Source organism: Gallinula chloropus (assembly GCF_964237585.1).
Source record: "Gallinula chloropus genome assembly, chromosome: 1".
Taxonomy (NCBI): Eukaryota; Metazoa; Chordata; class Aves; order Gruiformes; family Rallidae; genus Gallinula; species Gallinula chloropus.
In genome coordinates, this window is record NC_140085.1 from 155,746,418 (window position 1) to 155,767,919 (window position 21,502).

At 40.4% G+C, this 21,502-nt stretch overlaps 1 protein-coding gene across 1 annotated transcript in view; it reads left to right on the forward strand.

Annotated features, from left to right (window-relative positions):
• The window catches only part of TMTC4 (transmembrane O-mannosyltransferase targeting cadherins 4), a gene marked incomplete at its 3' end in the record, with an annotated part of 55,561 nt that extends 34,059 nt beyond the window's left edge, over positions 1-21,502 (forward strand). The window contains exons 8-18 of the mRNA XM_084280100.1: positions 45-206; positions 1,013-1,215; positions 2,852-3,023; positions 3,108-3,239; positions 13,575-13,654; positions 13,828-13,935; positions 14,066-14,207; positions 14,865-14,979; positions 15,459-15,571; positions 20,758-20,827; positions 21,351-21,502. Of these exons, the coding sequence (XP_084136226.1) occupies positions 45-206; positions 1,013-1,215; positions 2,852-3,023; positions 3,108-3,239; positions 13,575-13,654; positions 13,828-13,935; positions 14,066-14,207; positions 14,865-14,979; positions 15,459-15,571; positions 20,758-20,827; positions 21,351-21,502 (1,449 nt within the window). The remainder of the gene's footprint in view (positions 1-44; positions 207-1,012; positions 1,216-2,851; positions 3,024-3,107; positions 3,240-13,574; positions 13,655-13,827; positions 13,936-14,065; positions 14,208-14,864; positions 14,980-15,458; positions 15,572-20,757; positions 20,828-21,350) is intronic.

Here is a 21,502-nt window from a genome sequence, read left to right on the forward strand (position 1 = left end):
TAATGTTTTTCTATGAGGGTTTTTTTTCTTTTTCTTTCCTGTAGAATGCTGGGCTGTTAAGAAAAGGGCTGCTTTTCAGGATAACTCTTCTGATGTCTGGAGGAGCCACTATACTTTATATACGCTGGAGGATTATGGGCACAGGGCCACCAGCTTTCACTGAAGTAGACAACCCAGCTTCATTTGCAGACAGTCTGTTTGTAAGAGTAAGTTTTGAAGTTGAGTTTGGTTTTTTTTTCAGGCCAGCTCAGAACATTTGTCTTTTGTCATCAAATTGAATTTCCTTTTTTGTACCTCAAAGAACCAATAAAGTGGGCATTCTTTACGTTTCAAGATGTGTAATGAGTAACCTTCCCTTGTGCTGCTGTGTTGGATTTTCTGCAATTTTTTTAGAGTAGTATACTTTGTATATTCTTTGCATTCAATTTAGCATGTACTTCACACATTGAACTATGCTTCCATTTACTCATTTATTTTCCCATGCATGCAAGGATTTCGCTTTTGCTGGATTTCATCTCTTTTCCACATACTGTGTTTGAGTCTTCATCTGTTCTTTCCCAATTGAAAAAAAAAACATGATGAAGTTCTGGTCTGATGCATACATTTGGACTATGTCTTGGTTTTGTACTTCTGACTACGTTAAGGCCCCTTCTGGAGATGGAGAATGAAGGGCAAAGACAGTGGGTTCTGCCTTTTAACATTTTCTCCTATTGTAGGAGGACTTTTTAACATGTGGATATTGGTTGGACAGCACGGAATTGCATTACCCTGCTCTGAATAGGAGAGCCACCTAGCTATGTGTAAAAAGAAATTACAAAGTAATTCCACAGCTGTAAAATAAATGGATATGCAACTAGCTGTAGTCTAACAGTATTTAAGGACTCTTTATTGTATAAGATATATTTTGCTATAAGGGAAATGATAGCCAAGAGAAGAATTAAAGTAGTTGTTCCCACACACCCCTCCCCAAGTTTAGTATCAAATAAATGTTTGTTTTCTTTTTGACTGACAGGCTATAAACTATAATTACTACTATTCCTTGAATGCATGGTTGCTGTTGTGTCCCTGGTGGCTGTGTTTTGATTGGTCAATGGGCTGCATACCCCTCATTAAATCCGTCAGCGACTGGAGGATAATTGCACTAGCAGCACTTTGGTTCTGCCTAATTGGTCTGATATGCCAAGCTCTGTGCTCCGAAGACAGCCATAAGAGAAGGTAAGAGACAGTGATGAATTTTAAATGCCTGGCCAACTTGAGTACAGTATTATTTTGTTAAATCCACTACTGATAATGTTAACAATTCACTGGAACCACTGTCTAGCAAATGCAGTTCAAATAAATATTTATAGCTGTCATTACAGTTTTGTCCCAATTTGGGCCCATCACTGTACATTGACTAGTGGGAAACAGAGTTGGAGGAGGAGGTATGGATGGCTGCTTTATTTTTCTCCTGAAATGGCACGTTGAGATCCTTAGCACTATAGGTGGTAAAAAGTAATCTGTGCTCAGAACAGAGTAGGAATTGATGTATGTTGTTGCCCCTGCTTCTTACAAGCCATCATCTCCTCTAATCTTCTAATAAAGAAAGAGAGATGTGCCTTGAAAGGAGGTAGAAATGCTGCCCATGGCCATACAATTTAAAACATAAACTGGTGATCCGTACTATCTACTGAGGAAACAACTTGTATTTTACCCAGAGGAACTCAAGAAAATTGTTAACTATTCTGTGTCAATAAGGGCTTCTGTTTAACTTTTCAGCATCTGTTCCCATGGATTTTATGTATAATTAATTTCTCAGTTCTTTAAAAAATTTCAACAGCTCAATCACAAGGTCATTCTGTTGTTCAGCATGCTGAATATTTTTCTTTTCTGTGGTATTCTGTAATTTCATCTCTTCCCCCCTGCCCTCAAATGTTAACATCTTGCCTGCCTTTATTTCCACTGTTCCCATACTCATTTGCACAGATAGAATAATTTTGGAGAGGGGTGGAATTCTTGCTACAAGTGATGTCATACTGTCTAGTAAAAACACACTAAGCCTATATTGCTGAACAGTTCTTTAGTAAAAAGTAAAGGGAAGGCCTATGACTCTTGCAGATGTCTCCTCTTACTCTTTTCACATCCCCATTTCAGTATAGAGATTTATTTGTAATATATTAGAGTAGAAAACTACCATGCCTGTGGTCTTTATAGAAAATACCTGAGACAGACCTGGGATTTGGCTCTGTAAAATCAAGGTGCCTAGTCTCAGTTGTCTAAGCTCTGTATAGTCCAACGACCTGCTATGGATTACTCATCCTAACACAGATACTTAAGACCAACTGCCCTTGAGAAGTGCCTCGCTCTCCTAACAATAGAAAGAGTGTAGATGACTAACTTTCAGATGGTTAAGCACAATGGGTTCTACTATTGATGTATTTGTTAAAAAAGAAAATGCTCTCTCAGTAGGATCCGTCCCTAAGTTTCTTCTTTAATAATGACCTGTATTTTTCCCCTGTTACTTACTAGTTACAAAAATAGACAGGTAGTTTTTACCGTTACTTTCCTGCCTGTGTGTTTTAAGTAGGAATTATGTAATTAATGTATAATGGGGCTATTTTCTGGTGCTGAAGCATGAACATTGCTTTTCTGGGAATTACAGCTAGGGTTTTAAAAGTGCTTGATGGAGTGAAGTGTCAAAACCTCACCGAAACTTAATTTGATTTTGTTATGTAGCTCCCAAAGGCTGCTTTTGAATGCCTGGTTCCATGTGCACATCCTTCTACAACGTGCAAATAAAGCGTAGAAGTGGAAGATGTACTTTTCAGGCTTGTGGTTAATTTGAGAATCTCTTTCTTTTTTTTTTTTCCAGAATTCTTACACTGGGACTTGGATTTCTTATTATCCCTTTTCTTCCTGCAAGTAACCTGTTCTTCCGAGTAGGATTTGTTGTTGCAGAGAGAGTCATCTACCTCCCCAGTATTGGTTATTGTATTCTGTTTACATATGGATTTAGTCTCTTGAGTAAGCAAGCCAAGAAAAAGGTACTATGAAAACAGTCAGTAAAGTCGATGATGAAATGCTTCAGTGCAATGGTTTGTTTCTTAACTTGTCTCTCCTTCCTTCAGAAAATCCTTGCTGTGGCAGTACTCGGAATCTTGGTGATAAATGTTACGCGCTGCGCACTCCGCAGCAGTCAGTGGAGGTCAGAAGAACAGCTTTTTAGGAGTGCACTGTCTGTGTGCCCTCTGAATGCAAAGGTAAGTTGTTCATGTGGACATTTAGTCTTCTTTCTATCTGTCTTGCTGTCTTTCTGTCTTTCTAGTGTTTTAAAATTTGGAATAGTTGTTACACATACTTAACACATTGTGGTACAGTGTTATTTGCAGTCTTGCTTGGTGCAAGAATATGACATTGACATGTCAGACACCTAAATTACAGTGGTAGCAAAGTCAAAATCCCAAACAGTATAAATTACAGTATTGCAATTCAGAACTTGGGGGTGGGAGTGAGGAGGGTGAAGGGGGAATAGCCTTCAGGAAAGGCATCCAGTCAGATTGGGTGTGCTGCTAATATAAAGTCTACTAAAAAAATTGTCTGTATTATTTCAAGTTATTACCACAAAATATTGAAAAGAAAGTAAGTTGTAGTGCTGTATGCACCTGAATAATGCCTACACGAGGTTTTTAGAATCCTTTTTGTGTACCTTGCAGTGGTATATATAGCCAACACAGCTAAAGGACAAAGCAGCATATCATCAGTGTAATTGCAGGATGTGGGGGTAAAATCTTTGCTCCCACTTCTGCCCTTTTTCAGTGACTGAATGGGCTGGAGTCATCAGGTTTGGGTACTGAGGGAAACTGCAGTATTCCCTGCAAGGCTTAGAGAGGGAACAAGGAAGAGGGTGGGACTGGATAGGATGTTTCACTGTGCTGAACACCAGTGTTTGGCATAGTCAGCTGAATCTAGCCTGCCGATAGAGGTGACCTCCACAGCAGTCCTTCAGTAGCTGAGAATGGGATCTGTTGGAGTGCCCCGCAGAGCCCTGATGTTGTCTGAATTTTAGCAGAGACTGTCTTTGGAGAGCCTAGGAATAAGAATGTGTAGCTTCTTGATAAAAAAACATTGGTGTTTTAAAAGATAAGACTTCTGTGATGTAGAGTGGTACCTAAACAATACAGATCAAAACATGGTTTTAAAAGGAACTTATGAATGCTCAACTTTGCAAAGAGAATGATAAATTTAGCATCTACTGTAGTATAAATACACAGCAGAGAGCTGTAAAAAGCATATATGTCCAGTATTTCCAGCATGGTGGTATCTTTCAATAATCTCAGATTTCAGTACATTGAAAAAGAGCCGTATTTTATTGCGTGGCTGTGGTAGGCAGCCATCTTCTTTTTAATGATGACCTCAGTATATCTTGTCTTCTGGATGACAAGCACATACTATAAATGGAGCAAATGCAATCTGTTTCTTTGTGTGTAACTCCATCCATCTGCCATGGTAGGAGTGCTTTAGACAGATCCACACTCTTTGCCTGTGCTCCAAGCTCCTTGGACTCAAGCCATGTCTGGCTGGGAAGCTGTGTAACTGTGTTCGCACAGTGCTGTGCTTGAGCCGAAAAGCTGCGTGCAAGCTACTGAACTAATTCAGCTGGTTCAAAGCCAATGAGTGCACAGGCAAAATGAGCTTGTGTTTGTCAACATTGGGCTGGGTAGACATGCCTGAGCTGTATTGCTGCTAGCGACAGCTTGTGCAAATGGAAAACGTGGTGATGTGAGCAGGGAGGGTTATGTAGGCTCACATCCCAATTTTGCTGAAGGAGTAACTTTGAAATTGCAGTAGTAGGGAACTTTTCTAGACAACAGCGCTACAGAGTCCATGTGCGAGAGCCAATTTCCTTTTCTTTTTCTTTAGATTCAGCTATATTTATTCAATTTTGACAAAGATAAACGTAAAAATTTGAACTAGGCTCCATTCTGATCTTTTGTTGTTGTCTCGAAATCGCAGGCTTCCTTTAAAAATGACTCCACAGGAGTTTCAGTGGCCCATTTATTTCAGTGGGAGGCTGATGCACACCAAAAGGTGGAATGCAGACAATAGCTTTTTCTTGTTGTTCTTGGAACATCTTTAATGTGCATAATGTGGTTATGCTTTACTTCCTTTATATAGCAGGGTCTCGGAATCTACAGGTGTCTCCCAACTAGCAGCAAAACCTGCAGCTCCCAGTTCATGTTTTTGTGGTACAGTTCTCTTCAGTTCCGAATTGTCTGTACATGAGTAGCGTAAGAGTAAACTTAACCTTAATTCTAAGTAACAGGTAGTCAAAGCAATGCCTTCTCTAATTGCAAGACTCATCTTCTTTAAATATCTCTTTAGATAGAGGTGTGGTAACTGCATTAAATCAGATTGTCTGGAATAGCAGAGAATCCCACCCCTGTGAGTGATGGATGCATCTGGCTCAAGACAATGAAATTTAGCATCAGCTTTGATAAATGCAGCCCAGTGATCTTAAAATTTACTGGAAGTAATTTGGTACCATGATGAAGTTGCAAAGATTTTGATGTTTTTAAAGTTCACAATACAGATTTTAAAATGTTTTAATATTTTAAATTTGATTTTAGATGTTATTTATTGAAAATATTTTAAATATATATGTTATATACTTCATGGGGTTTTAAAGAGAGAGAAAGCACCATGTTACGTATCTTGATTAAACATGCCCAGGAGTATGTCACACATTTGAATTTGGATGGTCCTGCACTTAAGTTGGTTTCTAATGTTGTTAGACTGAAACAGCATATATTTTGAATACAGTTGGCAGTATTTTTTGTAGCTGAACAGAAGGAGCCTGTATATTGATTGATTTGATTTCCTCTTAGCCACCTTTTTTCGTACCTTAGAGATTGACATTATTCCTGGAGCTCTGTGGTGGTACACACTAGTGTGAGTTAGAACCAGGCCTATGTTTTTTCTACTACAGTAGATTTTGTGAACAGTTATGGAAACTGTTTTCTCCTGACATGTTGATTACATGTTGCAGGTGTATATACATTTTTGAGTATTTCAGTACTCCTGAGTTAAAAGGCTCCGTGCTTCCACTTCAGCATCTTTTCATTCAATGTCATTATGATGCAAGTTAATCCTGGAGTGCTTTGTTGAAGTGCTTGAATACCTAATTACAGGCTATGATAAAAGTATAACTGCTGTTTCACTGTATCAGTCCTGGCTTGGATTTATCTCCTTAGCTTTAGATGTCTACATCTGAGTGAGTCAGCCAGGCTCCCTATAGAACTGGGTAGGAGAAGCTGTCCCTTTTAGCACACAGGTCATCATCACCTTGGACTAAATGACTGACATAGGCCAGAAGGACTGCACCAGATCTGTGCCTTTCTCTCCAGTGGTGATCAAAGGAGGTCTGACAACTAGAGCCGATGTGCATACATAAGATTACGTGAAATTCTGCCCTTGCCCTGCTGGTATTCACTATTTCTAGTCATTGCTGTATTGCTCCTTGCCTTCTGAGGTCATACACATTGTTTCTTTTCATTTTAAAGATTATTCCCTAAAATGTCTTTTTCACCATCTGGAAAGTTACTGTTGGAAGTGTCAAGTTACTTTTTCTCAGCTTTTACCAAAGTCATGGCAGTTTTTAAGACTCCGGTGATGGCTTTTATTTCTGGATGAGTTCCTCTATCTAAATAAATTTGAATTGCATTGTTAAATATGTGGAAAATAGCCAATATTTATCTTTCACTAGATTTGAAATAACTGAATTTAAATTACTGCAAATGTTAATATTCTCTACATAATCTGTACGTTCTCCTTGCTACTGGCTTTTTCTACAGGAAATTAACAAGCATAATTTTAAAACAGGCATTTCAGTAGCAGTTTTTCTGCCATCATAAGCAAGGAAGCTATGATACTCGCAGCGGATTGTGTTTCTAGCCAGTCTGCCTTGACTTACAAAGCGTAGTAACATTGTACTTGGTGTTTTATGCAAACTGTAATTATTATAGATACAAATTTTTCAAAGACAAGCTATGCTCCTATAAAAAATGTACAGCAGAGTTTGTGAAGTCTTGTAAAACCTCTTTGTGACAGAACAAGATTTACTGCTGTTTAAGGATTTAAGAAGCTGGTCTAGAGAGCATTTCCTTTAGATACTGAGAATTCTTCTCTACACTACATATTAAAAGGAGATTATCTTCTGCAGAATTTACCTTAAGTGCTGTAGGCTATATTTATAGGAGGTATCTGGAGTGTTTTGCTGCACAGATAGCATTTTAGATGTAATTTTTTTTGTATACAAGCACAGTCATGCAGAAGAACATTTAGACAACATTTGCTGCACAAACCAAATGTGAAGATCAAAAAAGGTTTGTTTCACTGTTATTTAGAAAACAGAATTTCAGTAGTAGAGTGTTTGATGAAAGAAGCTGGCATTGAACAGAAGCATCTGCATGTTTCTGGTAGAAATTTTGACATCTGTGCTTTGCTTCCATCCTTCTCAGCAAATGTTCATGTTTGCTGAAAAGGTGATTATAAGCAGCTAGGAAGAGAGAATAAAATAGTTTATAATAATAGTAGTGCTCCAGCTGAGGAGGGGGGGAGGTGTTCCTCCTACAAGATGATACTACATTTCACTGGAAAGCTGCCTGGCAGAAAAGGACCTGGGGGTGTTGGTTGATTGCTGGCTCAACATGAGTCAGCAGTGTGCCCAGGTGGTCAAAAAGGCCAATAGCATCTGTGGTAGTTTAGCCCTGGCTGGAGGCCAGACACCCACTAAAGCTGCTCTATCAGTCCCCTTTTCAGCTGGACAGGGGAGAGAATGTATATTGAGAGGCTCAGGAGTCGAGATGAGGACAGGGAGAGATCATCCTGCAATCAGCGTCACGGGCAAAACAGACTCAGCACAGAATAAAGGAAAGAAAACTCTAATTTATTACCCTACACTGCACACCCAGTGACACCAGAGTCAGGTAATGAGAAGTGTGACCAGGTCTTAAAGTATCTCCCCCCACCCCTCCCTTCTTAGCAGACTTCACTTTAGTCATGATTTCGCTCCCTTCTTCCCCACATTGTGTCATGGGGAGGGGCAGAGAATGGGGGAATGGGGTTTTCAGTCAGTTCCTCACAAGATGTTCTTAGCTGAGGGAGAATTCCTCACACCCTTCCCCTGCTGCACCATGGGATCCCACTCATGGGAGACAGTCCTCCCCAAACTCCTCCAACGTGAATCCTTTCCGATGGGGCTTCAGCTTTTCCAGCTACCCCAGCGTGGGTCACTTCTATGGGGCGCAGTTATAAATCATAGCATGTCTCTCAGTTCCAGACTGCTCCAGCCTGGTCCCCCCATGGAGTCACAAGCCCCCGCAGCAAACCTGTTGTGGCACAGATCTCTCTCTCATGTCTGTGTCTGGCTCTCTCCACTGGCTGCAAGTGCTGGCAGAGGCTGGCTCTAAGGCAAGTTACACCATCTTCTGTATGTCTCCACCTACTCCAGCATGGGGTCTCTCCATGGGCTGCAGGTGGGGTTTCTGTTCCCTGTCATTATCCATGGGCTGAGAGGGGACACCCACTCCAGGATGGGCTTCTCTACAGGCTGTAGAGGCATCTTTCTGGCACCTGGGGCACCTTCTCCCCCCCTTTACTGGTCTTGGTGTCTGTACAGTTCCTTACATCTTCTCACTCCCTTCTCTGGAGGCACAAAGCAGCTGCGTGCATTTTTTTTTCTTCTTAAATATGATTCCCAGAGGCACCGTGACTGCTCGGCCTTGGTCAGCGGTGTGTCCAGCCTTGAGCCGGCTGGTGTTTGCTCTCTCGGGCCTGCAGAGAGCTTCTGGCTGCTTCTTGCAGCAGCCACCCCTGCAGTCCCCCTCCTCCACCAGAACCCAGCCACCCAAAACTACAACAGCATCCTTCTGGCTTGCATCTGGAGTAGTGTATCCAGCAGCACTAGGGAAGTGATCATCACCCTGTACTCAGCACTGGTGAGGCTGCACCTCGAATACTATGTTGAGTTTTGGGCCCTTCACTGCAAGAAGGACATTGAGGTGCTGGAGTGGGTCCAGAGAAGAGCAACAAAACTGGTAAAGGGTTTGGGGCACAAGTCTTATGAGGAGCAGCTGAAGGAACTGGGATTGTGTAGCCTGAAGAGGAGGATGAGCGCAGACCTTATGTCTCTACAACTATCTGAAAGCAGGTTGTAGCCATGTAGGGGCTGGTCTCTTTTCCCAAATAGATAGCAATGGGATGAGAGGACATGGTCTCAAGTTGAGTTGGGGAAGGTTCAGATTGGATATTAGGAAAAATTTCATCACTGAAAGAGTGGTCAGGCATTGGAACAGGCTGCCCAGAGAGGTGGTGGAGTCACCATCCCTGGAGGGATTAAAAAAAATGTAGCCGTGTCACTCCAGGATATGGTTTAGTTGACATGGTGGTATTGGGCAGATGGATTTGATGGTCTTGGTGATATTAAAAGTTCAATAATTCTACATTTCAGTTTCTTCCTACACTGCTTTGAGAAATAAAACAAAAAAAAACCTGGTTTGATGGCAATTTTGGTTTTGTACAGGAGAAGATTTTTTTTTCAATTCTTCATTTAAATGTGTACGCTCATTAAAACTTAAATAAGAGTTCAAGCATTACATGTGTCTACCAGAATAATATACAGTGCTTTTGCTTTTTTTATAGTGGCTTCTTAGGCTAATTGATTTATTGTGAACAGACGCATAGTGCTAATTCTTTGGCAAGGCTATGGTGCCATGGTTATGTTGAGATCAGCTGAGTCACCATCCCTGGATGTGTTTAAAAGACGGGCAGATGAGGTACTTAAGGATATGTTTTTTTAGCATAGGATGGGAAGAGTTGGACTTTATGATCGTAAAGGTCTTTTCCAACTTTGTGATTCTGCAATTCTGTTCTATCCCAGGCTATTTTTACCTAGTTGCCCTGATTTCGGAGAACATGGTAGTGCTATGACTCCCTGAGAAATGCTCCTTTTAGAGCTATTACTGTAAAGTAATTACCTGTTCAAGATTGATAAAGGAGCGTGTGGTCACAATGTAATACGTCATTTCCAGTTAATATCTATCCTTAATTGTTTAAGAATGAAATGCTATGTCTGCCCTTAAATGTTTAATCAGGAAAGGAAAATCCTCTCTGCCAGTTTTGGCATGCACAGTGGCTGTCAAAGGCAGAACCACCACATCTCTAGAGATGAAACCTAAAACATCACACTGGCCCCTTGTTTTTAGAGGCCAAATTCTCCTCACCTGTTGGTATATAGAAAGTACTTGTGTCCCCTCGTTGTGCAGGTAGGGTTCATAGGAGAAGCCTAGGAGAGTTATACCCATGTGCTTAGCAGAGGGCAGATCTAATTATTGTAGGCCTGGTTTGGGGGAGTGGAGCTAAAGGCTGACACCTCTGAGTGATGGCCAGTAAAGCAAGAGGCATGGCTGTGTGGCAATAGTCACCAGCACCCCTCTAATGACTGGAAACCCTTTGTGGACTCTGCGCTTAAGAGAAGGGTGGTACCGCATATTATAATCCATTGTAAAGCTGGTCTTGTCATTGAATATTTGTGGGAGCCTGGGGAGTTCTTTTGGTGTGTTTGTCTAGTATGTTTGTCTGTTTCACTTCCCTTTCTTCTCTGTCACCAGTGTATTAAGAGGAACTAAGGCTACAATTTCACTCCAAGAGAAATTAGGAAATCAGCATACAACAGGAAACTCTTAATTTTCTGTACTGTATAGAGATACAATTTCCTTTCACATAGAAGCTGTTTCTGAGGGTAGAGAAATACACCACCAAAAATGCTAATATTTTACTGTCATGTAAAGGAGATGGGAAGGAGAATAATCATCATCATCATGATGCCACCAATGCCCAAATGCAATTGTTCACCACATGTAAAAGGAAAGAAAATACAGAAACACAATGCCCAGTCTGTTTCCAGGCAGCAGTCCCACCTCATGCTTAACTTCCAAGTTATATAGGGAGCATGATGTTATATGGTATGGAGTGGTTTTTGGGCAGTCTGGGTCAGCTGTCCTGGCTGTGTCCTCTCCCAACTCCTTGTGCACTTGAACTTTGAGAACTTGAAAAGTCCTTGATTTGTGGTAGGCACCACAACTGCCTAGCAACAACTAAAAACATCAGTGTGTTACCAACATTACTCTCATCTTAAATCCCAGCTACTAGAAAGAAAATTAACTCTATTTCAGCCAAAACCAGGTCATTTATGTATTGTTTTGTTATCAATATTATTAGACTATGGTACATCTTTCTACTTCAGTTGATGAAATGTGCATGTACGCAATATTTCATTTGATGTTTTGACTTGAGAGAATTGAGATCTCTCACATTTCTGCAGTCTGCACTATGCTGTTTTCATGAGAAAAATATTTTTGCTGCTGCTTTTGAGATAGAAATGGATATTAGGAAGTTCCATGTATTTAAAAAACTGAGAAAATGGAATCAGGCAGTGAAATTCTGACTGTTCCCTAACATAAGACAGCTGACAGGTGAAAGACTGAGTGGTTGGTATATACATATTTTTTCTCATATGCTCTCTCCTCACTCTTTAGTCAAATGTTTTTCTTTTAGTAATGCACATGGCTTTTGCAAAACATTTAAAAAAACCAAATACTTCTGTAAACTTCTTGAAGAAAGAAATTGAATCAGGTTAATGTATTCTTGTTTGCTGGTATTGAAATGTGAAGTCAGTTATTTTAAAGGCTAATATACACTATTGAGGGAAAATATTCCTTCTTTTTTTTTCCTGGTTTGCTGTGATTTATCTTTTAACTGGAAACACAGCAATGTTTAATAGCCTAATTTGCTATAAATAAACTTCGAGCCTGTAAACTTCAGCATATATAATCAGAGCAATCCATTTTGGTAAAAATGTTGTCATAGCATGCTGAGAAATTTCTGGAAGAGGTATAAAATACTATTCAGTCCTAAGAAGCATCTTTCAGGGTGTGTCATTGTACTTTAATGACTCCTGGGAAAACAATGCTATTCTGGTGTGTGGGGGGTGACACCATCAACTGATCTTTATGAATAACTATGTTTTATATAAAAGTACCATTCTGTTGCTGTTTTGGCATGGACTTCATCATATTTTTATGAATGTACAGAAGTGGTGCCTGGATATTTTATTCTTTTTTCTTTAAAGCTGTGGTAGAACTGCTTTTATGGGATGCTGAATTTGTGTGCTATTTTATATCTTACAGCCTAAGGAACTACTCCTGTGTATGCTTAGTAAGTTTTATAGCATCTTTGCTCCCTGTAAAACCAGTGAAATTATTTTTTTACTCATTCTAGAAAGTAAGAAAATATTCTTCACTTTGTTGTTGGTATATTGCTGCATAGTCACAAGTCATGTTGAGATGCAATTCAGCAATTAAATACCATAATAATTTGATTCAAGTATAATTGTGTGTGCTGGATCAGTAGCTCCCAGGTATTGTGCCGAATACAATGAAGATTTATCCTTTGACAGATACAGGAGACAAAATCCTTGTTTTGAATGTAGAAGGTGAGTTAGAGTTATCTAAATGCATGACACACCTATCTTTTTGTACTTCCATCTGAAGTAATTCCTGCACAGTGTTTTTGAAAATGAGTAAATTAGATTTTCAAAGTGTGGAAGAAATCATAATGTGGGGGTTTTTTAGATGAAGTGTATGCAATTTGATTTCAAAGAGTAAGATAATTTAAATAATGAGTACTGATCTGGTTGCTGAGAAGTCTGTTTTCAGGCGTCTGTATACACAGTACCTTTCTGGTACTTCTAAACTTGAATCTTCCTTTGACCAGGTAGTGCAGTCTTCTGGGATTTGTCCTAAAGTAGGATTTGAGATGTCTTCCAGCTCAGATTTGTCCTCAAATATATTTATTTCTATTTAGTCTTTGTCATAAGTTCAGGTGATGCATCTTCTTCCTCATAGCTATACCTCAAAGCTCTAGATCCTTCCTTCATTCTCCACTTAACAGGCAAGGGCTCCAACATGCTACCACACACACTATTTTTATTTCAGAGATGTTGTTTGATGCATTTTAACCCTAAGATGATAACAGAGTGTGTGTATGTGTGTGTTAATTTTTGCGTGGTTGGTTTGATAGTACAGAGCTGAGTTGTGTTTCTGTTGAGCTTCTTTTGGTTTGTGCTACAGTGAAAGCAAACACACACTGACATGGCTGCAGCTTTTCTTCTGCTGCAGTGGATTTAATTGAGTCAGGAAAATAAATGAAATTAAGAGCAGGAGGTTTCTATACAAAGAGTCTTGTGGCAAGTGTAGTAACCTCATATGCAATACAAGGAAGTGAATAATCTTTCTTAAATAGCTGGAATATGTAAATGGATACGTGAATTTGTTCCTCAGGTTTTGTCTTGCTGTCTTCATTGTACGTATTGTCCAATCTTAAGTATCCACCTACAATAAAAGCCAGCAGTGAGTGACACAAGCAGTGAGTGACACAAGCACTGAGTGTATCTGTTTGGAATAAGAATTTTTAACAAACTGACCCTGCAAAATACCCGACTGCATAGCATCTGGTAGAATGTTCATCTGTATTTACAGGTGCACTACAATGTCGGCAAAAACCTGGCTGACAAAGGAAATCAAAGTGCTGCAATCAAATACTACAGGGAAGCTGTAAGGTATTAGGAATTTTTCTGCTTAAATGAACTATCCTAAAATTGCTTTAATGTTTAACGTGAATAAAAGGCTTCGGTATTCATTTTCATGATCTGCAGCATTGCAGAGCTAGCAGTTTGCATATAGTAATGCATGTCCCATACGTAATAATCACCTCTTACATTTTAAATTTTAGGTTGAATCCTAAATACGTACATGCCATGAACAACCTTGGAAATATTCTGAAAGAAAGGAATGAGCTCCAAGAAGCAGAGGAGTTGCTGTCACTAGCTGTTCAAATACAGTATGTTTAGAACAGTGCTAAGCAGTGTTTTGTACCAACTGAGCGGAAGTGATACAATAGGAACTTGTGTTCCAAATACTCAGTTGTCCTCTCTCTCTGTTCCCCCCCCCTCCACTCCCAATTTGTCCAGGCCTGATTTTGCTGCTGCATGGATGAATCTAGGAATAGTACAGAACAGTTTAAGAAGGTTTGAGGAGGCAGAGCAAAGCTACTGGACGGCAATTAAACACAGGAAAAAATATCCAGATTGTTACTACAATTTGGGGCGGTTGGTAAGTGCTTTTGAATAAATGATAACTATGACAGGAATCTCTGTGGGTATAAATATATCATTCCACTGTATCATTAAGTGCTGATAGTTACTCCAGTTTGTTTGGCATGGGTGATCTCATATTTTCAGTAGCTTTTCCTATTGCTTTCCTAGTATTCTTCCTTCCATGCAACCTTTGCTGGTCCTGCTTTTTCACAGAAAGAGGTATAAACCAAAACACAGATTGTGGTTTTTCGTTCAAAAGATGGTATTAATCATTTCCCAATATTAGACTGTTCTGCTGGCATTAGTATATTGTTTGGTAGTAGAACTATGCCCAAAAATTCCATTTAGATTCTTGGAAATATTTCTGTTAAATAGCTACTTACTCTTTTTGTGTAGTTTTCTAAATTGTGTGTTGATTTTCCTCCATATCCTATTGGTACATGCATATTTGAAAACAAGCCTGGGTCCCAGAGAAAAGCAGGGTAAAATTAACAAATAGCACTCTACATTTTCCATACTACCCTAATATTCTTTTTACATTTCTTATTTTTGTCCATAAAAATAAGCTCTACTGGAGTGGAATGAAGCTTTAACAACTCTTTAGTGTCTGTAGTGCATGATAGCAAAGTAAAGCAAATTGAGGTGAAATTACTGAGTTTTTCTGTCTTTTTAGTATGCAGATTTGAATCGCCATATAGATGCATTGAATGCATGGAGGAATGCTACAGTTCTGAAACCAGAGCATAGTTTGGCTTGGAACAATATGATTATATTGCTTGATAACACAGGTATAAATCCATTTGAATGTTTTAATGAATAAATCAGCATCTTGCAAAACTTAAAAGCTTTATCTGTATTTGTCTACACGGAGACTTTTCTTTGGCTACCCAGACACTCGCTGTAAATATTAGAATACCTTCTGACTCAGTGGTTTTAAAGCATTACTTGAAATCCAGCCCATAAATTGAATTTCTGATCCTTATTTGAATTCCCATCATTGTGAAAGCCTATTTGTACTATAGACCCAACTTCAGAAGTTTTGAATCTGTGCTTTATTGTCCTTTTGAAAGTGTTACCTGTTGAAAACAAAATGGAGATTTTCTATTGTCTTTTCCTGCAGGGTTTTACATTTGTGTGTGATACTGGGCTTTCTTAAAAAATGCATATAATCAGCTATTTATACACTATGTGTGCTTGCAGCATGAAAAGTAATTAATAAGACTGTGTTAAAAGATGCCTTCTCTTTTTCTACTGCTTGGGCTTCCAGGCAATCTAGCTCAAGCAGAAGCAGTTGGAAGAGAGGCTCTGGAATTAATACCTAATGATCATTCCCTCATGTTTTCATTGGCAAATGTACTGGGGAAATCACAAAAATATAAGGTAGGTAACTAGAACTTTGAGTGTTGGTTTTATTTTACCTTGGGGGGGGGGGGGGAGGGTGTCCCTGTTTAAACTCTGTGTAAATTTCTGTAGGAAGTGTTTGAAGACTATGACTCAGATCATCAGGTGTCAATGCCCATTTCTGTCAGTGTTGCTGTGTGATTCTGGCCTAAGTACATCCGGCCTTCTTTTGGAGGCCTGTGTTAGGAATGTTGCTGCCCTAAACTATGCTAGTGGAGAGAAATAGGCCCTTAAGCACACTAGAGGGCAGTTAGGGCCTTGTATTGCTTCATTGCCGACAGAGCAAGCCTGCTGTGATTTAGAGGTTTTGGTTCAGGACCTAAAATTGGATGTGATGTGATAGTCCTTGTGCTCTTCACAGGTGAAGAAGCAAGGTTTACCATTGCCCCATAGGAATTCCAGCCTCTTTGCCTCAGGCACTATCCAAAATAGTGACGCTACAGAATCGCTAACCCCAGACTGAGGATGGGATAGAATATTGTGAGGAAAAAATCCATACATTGAGCAGTGTATTGAACTTTCTCTTGGAGGCAGTGGACCAGTCTGGGAGTGGTACCTCAGCATTAGCTACTTCCCTTTACAAGCAGTAAATGTAATGGAACCGATGGAAAACGAGTCATTTTCCAAAAGGAAATGTATGAGCTGACAGAGAATAAATCATTCACAGTTAATGTATTTATTTGTTTGTAACTCCATAGTCACTGATTTACATATGTGATAGGGAGAAATTAATAATCAAAGACATTTTTGGTGTTCCTCAGAAAAAAAGCATAATTTACTGAACTATGGCTTTGGGGAGTTTTGATGGCTTTTTGACAGTGATAATGTTAGCTGCACTCAAGGAACATACTCAGTTTATGCAAAGTAAGAAGATTTTATGATGTTAAACTTCTCAGAATAAATACATTTTTCCATCAGTTACCTAAATTTTTACAGTCCTGTTTAGCTGTGGAGTTGTGACCTGTCCCTGTGTGAAGCCATGGCCTGTGACAACCCAGCACTTTTGGGTTGTTACTTTCATTTTTGTTAGTGATGGCATTAGACACCACACACACACATTTCCTTCACCCATTACTGTTTCTCTAGGCTGGCTGGAGTGTTTTTCTGTACATTCTCTTTTCTCTCTCCACCTGACACTGTTATGAAATATATATACTTTAGATTACTTCAACAACGTTCTAGAGATACAAATTAACATCCAGAATGTATAAGGGATGAGATTATGGAGGAGGTAATTGCTAGGATTATTTTTGTGAGTCATGACTGTGAAAGAATAGAGGATTGTGTAGTTACTCATCAAGAAGAGTATGCAGCATGACAGAATAAAGAGCATCTATAATGAAGTAAGTAGAAAAAATGAGTTGAAAATAAGCTAGAAAACTTTTTCTGGTGTAGGAGAAACAAATCTGTCACAGAGAATTTCAAAAATAAAGAAGGAGGTAGTGATAAGGGGTGTTCTTCAGGAGGCTGTACTGGGATCAGTGCTGTTTAACATCTGTGTTGGTGACATGAACAATGGGATTGAGAGCACCTTCAGCAAGCTTGCCAACAACACCAAGCTGTGTGGTGTAGTCAACGTGCTGGAGGGAAGGAATGCCATCCAGAGGGATCTTGACAGGTTTGAGAGGTGGGACTGAACTGCTTGAAGTTCAACATGGCCATGTGCAACATGGTTCAACATGACCCATGTCCTGCACACGGGTCGAGGCAATCCCAAACCCAACTGCAGGCTGGGTGAAGAATGGACTGAGAACAGCTCGGGGGAGAAGGACTTGTGTACTTGCAGCCCAGAAAGTCAGTCATATCCCTTGCAACACCACCAGACTTGCCAAATGTTTGTCTCAGTATGCTTCTCGGGTGACTGAGTTAGAATCATAGAATAATTTTGACCAGATGAGAAGTCCAAAGGTCATCTAGTCCAAACCAGGGCCATCTCCAGTTGAATTTTTAACATATCTACAGATAAAGATTGTAAAACCTCTTTGGACAGCATCTTCTAGTGCTTGACCAATCTTATGATTTAAAAAAAAACCCAAAACAACAAACAAACAGTTGTTTCCTTTTACCTGATTGGAATTTCCTGTGTGCCAGCTTGCATCCATTGTGTCTCATCCCATCTTAAAAGACTTGTGAGAAGAGTTTGTCTGCCTTCTCTGTCTCATCTGATCAGGTACTTGTAGACAGCAATAAGGTCTCACTTTCATCTTCTCTTCTGAAGGCTGAAAAGATGGAGGTCTTTCAGCTGCACTTTGTGTATCTTGTGCTCCAGCCCCCAGCCATCTTGGTGGCTCTCTGCTGGACTTAGTAAAGTATGTCCATGTCTGTCATGTAATGGAGAGCCCCAACCTGAACACATACTCTAGATGTGGTCTCACAGGTGCTAAATACAGGAGGATCACTTCAGTGGACCTGCTGGTTGTATTTCTACTTAGTACAGCCCAGGATGTGATTGGTCATCTTTCCTGTGAGGGTATGCTGATGGCTTTTATTCAATTTGCTGCCTACCCAGCCCACCAGATCTGTTGCTGAAGAGAGCTGTTGTTTAGACTGTCACTCCCCAGCCTGTACTTTTGCATGGGGTTATCCCATCCCAGATACAGGACTTTGCACTCACTCTTGTTGAACTTCATGAGATTCCTGCAGTCCAGTCCTAGTCAACATTTTCATTAATGATCTGGATGATGAGGCAGAGTGCACCCTCAAGAAGTCTGCAGATGACACAAAACTGGGAGGAGTGGCTGATAGGCCAGAGGGTCACAATGCCATCCAGAGGGACCTTGACAGGCTGAAGAAATGGGCTGGTAGGAACCTCATCAGGTTCAACAGGGTAAACTGCAAAACCCTGCACCTGGTGAGGAATGACCCCAGGCACTGGGACATGCTCAGGACCACCCAGCTGGAAAGCAGCTCAGCAGAAAAGCACCTGGGGGTCCTGGTGGACACCAAGTTGAACATGAGCTGTGAATGTGCCCTTGCGGCAAAGAAGGCTCTGTGTTACCAGCAGGTTGAAAGACATGATCCTTCTCTACTGGTGAGGCAACACATGGAGTGCTGTGTCCAGTTCCCAGAGAGCCATGGACATACTAGAGAGTGTCTAGCAAATGGTCATGAAAATGAAGAAGAGACCAGAGCATCTTTCCTATGGGGAAAGGTTGACAGAGCAGGGTCTGTTGAGCCTGGAGAAGTCTCCGGAGAGAAGGATGTCAATGTATATAAATACTTCAAGGAACAAAGAGGATGGAGCCAGGCTATTTTCAGCAGTACTGAGTGGCAGGACAAGAAGCAATGGGCCCAAATCAAAACATAGGAAGTTTCCTTGGAACAGCTTTTTTACTGTGACTGACAGAAGTTGTCCAGAGAGATTGTGGAGTCTCCATCCTTGGAGATTTTGACTGGAGATGGTCCTGAGCAGCTGGTCCTGCTTGAGCAAGGAGTTTGGGCCAGATGACCTCCAGAGGCACATTCAAACCTCAACCATTCTTTGATTCCTGCTAGTCCATTGCTCTGGCCTGTCCAGGTCCTGCTGAACAATAACTTTCCCCTCAGTGTATTAACCAGTCCTTCCTCTTATGTGCTACCTGTAGTTTTTGGAAGTGTATGCGGTCCTGTCATCCAAAATGTTAAGGAAGATGCTAAATAGTGTGGATTTCAAAGAGACCAGTGCATCCAGGAACATTAATAGTCTAAGAATGCTGGAGCTTCTGTTTATGCCAGGGAAAATCAGTGCTACTGTGGAGTCATCTATTCGCCAAATTTCCAGACAACTGGTTCCCTTGTTCACTCCTATCCAAGAAACAGGATGTCCTGCAAAAGGATTTGTCAGGAACTTCAGGATTTGTAATTTCTTTGATACGAGAAGATGAAGGCACCTTCTGCGTCAGTCTGGCTTTTGAGTGGCAGCCTCAGCTGTGCTAAGGAATGCTTTGAAAGGAGCTTGTAGTTTGGGGTTGAGTTTGGACATACTGGGAAGCTCTTCAGTCATTCAACGTTGAGTGACTCAATCTTGACATCAGAAATTTCTTGTCCCCTGAGGGACCTTTACAGAGACTCATTTCATGCTTCACATGAGAAGATGCTGGAACCAAAAATCTGGCTGACAGGTTTTCTTTTCCAGTAGAGCCCATGTTGTGCTGTGTGGATATTAAGCAATAAAAGCTTAGCACAAAGGAAAAGCCTTTTCCCCAGGTTCTTGTTCTCGCATACCTCAGACAGCAAGTATGTGCATTCAGAGCAAGCCTAGCACACTGAGGTAATTTTATCTTTGGGTCATTTGCATTGGAACTGAATGGGCAAATTTCCCTGAAACACAGCACAGCGTGGAGATCTGTGTACAGTTTGGTCTCTAAAATACCTACGCTTCCGCGCAAGTGAGTAAATGTGCTCCATGGGGATGGGGGGGCAGGGACGTGGTGCATCTTTCTAAACTTCTGCAGGAAATATGCTCTGGAACAAAAGTGTATTAGCAGCTAGTTTGGGGAAAATAAAAAGTGTTTGAGTTAGAGAACAAATGTAGCACTAAATTGTTATCTGAATATTTGATATGGGAGTTGTTTTTAAGTATTAAGGTATCAACAGTCCTAAGAATACACACTGCGAGTGGGAATATGGAAAAGATCCCTTGTGAGGAATATTTCAGTTGGCTTGGTTTTTTTTAAGTAACAGGCACTCAGCTACTCTTCATTGAGAACCATGTTGAAACATCTGTTTGAGAAGGGAATTGCTCCCATTTTAAATGCTAAAAGCTGTTTTAAAGGGAAAGGTGTCTAAATACTGAATTATATTATCCTTAACTTATTTGAAGAAGTAGGAAGAACTTCAGTAGGTAATGTTTGAAAATATAACTATTAAAAAAAGTAAAAACCAAAGGATTTAAGCAAACTGCTTTGCAAATTTCACTAGTGCTTAATACCTCTGATACAATAAGAGCAGCCAGTGAAAGCAAGGTACTTACTTGTCGCATCGTTACTGATTTCCGGAGGTGTTAGCCACCTGAGCTGCAGGATCACTGAGACTTACAGTACGAAAAGATTTTCATATTCTATATATATGGTGCTATCCTATAGATATGGCATAGTTTGGGAGGGTTTTATGTGGGTAAATTGTGCATTATTTTATATACTGCAAGAGTAGACTGTCCTGTTGACTTGTTCTTCTAAATTATTCAGGAATCTGAAGCTTTGTTCCTCAAGGCAATTAAAGCCAATCCAAATGCTGCCAGTTATCATGGTAATTTGGGTAAGAGTCTTTCTAACTCTTATCAGCTGTATTGTTTGTTTGCTTCATATTCACTGTGTTTAAAAAGAAAAAGGAAAAGCAATCTTTTGAGCCTTCTTCCTGCTGGGCAGATTTCTCTTTTACTTCCTAAAAAAACTGCCAGCCAGAAGAACAGGGCACTAAACCAGAAAAGCTGTCACAGGATATGACAGATCAAGAGGGCTGCACAATCCAGCCCAGAGGTAGCTGCACTTCAGCGTCTGCAAATTGGTTCATTTATGCTATGCTTGTAACCCGCAATGAGCTCACCAGATAAGAGCTGCCATTTATGGCTGCAATGTAATTCATCCCTTCATCATTCCCATGCCAGTTCTGCTCCCAGGCTTTGCTCCTGCATTTGGCAACAGAACAAGCAGCTACTGTGCCACCAGTCAGCAAGAGACCCTCACTGGAAACAAATGCTTTAATGTTGTTTTCCAAGTGATTGGCAAGATTGCACGTTATTCAACAATATTGCTAATGAAATTCCTCCTTGATGTTCCAGCTGTGCTTTATCATCGCTGGGGAAATCTTGACTTAGCAAAGAAGCACTACGAAGTCTCTCTGAAGCTTGATCCTACGGCACCCGGGACCAAGGAAAACTACAACCTCTTAAGAAGGAAACTGGAGCAACTGCAAAAGAAAGGCGGCCCCTGA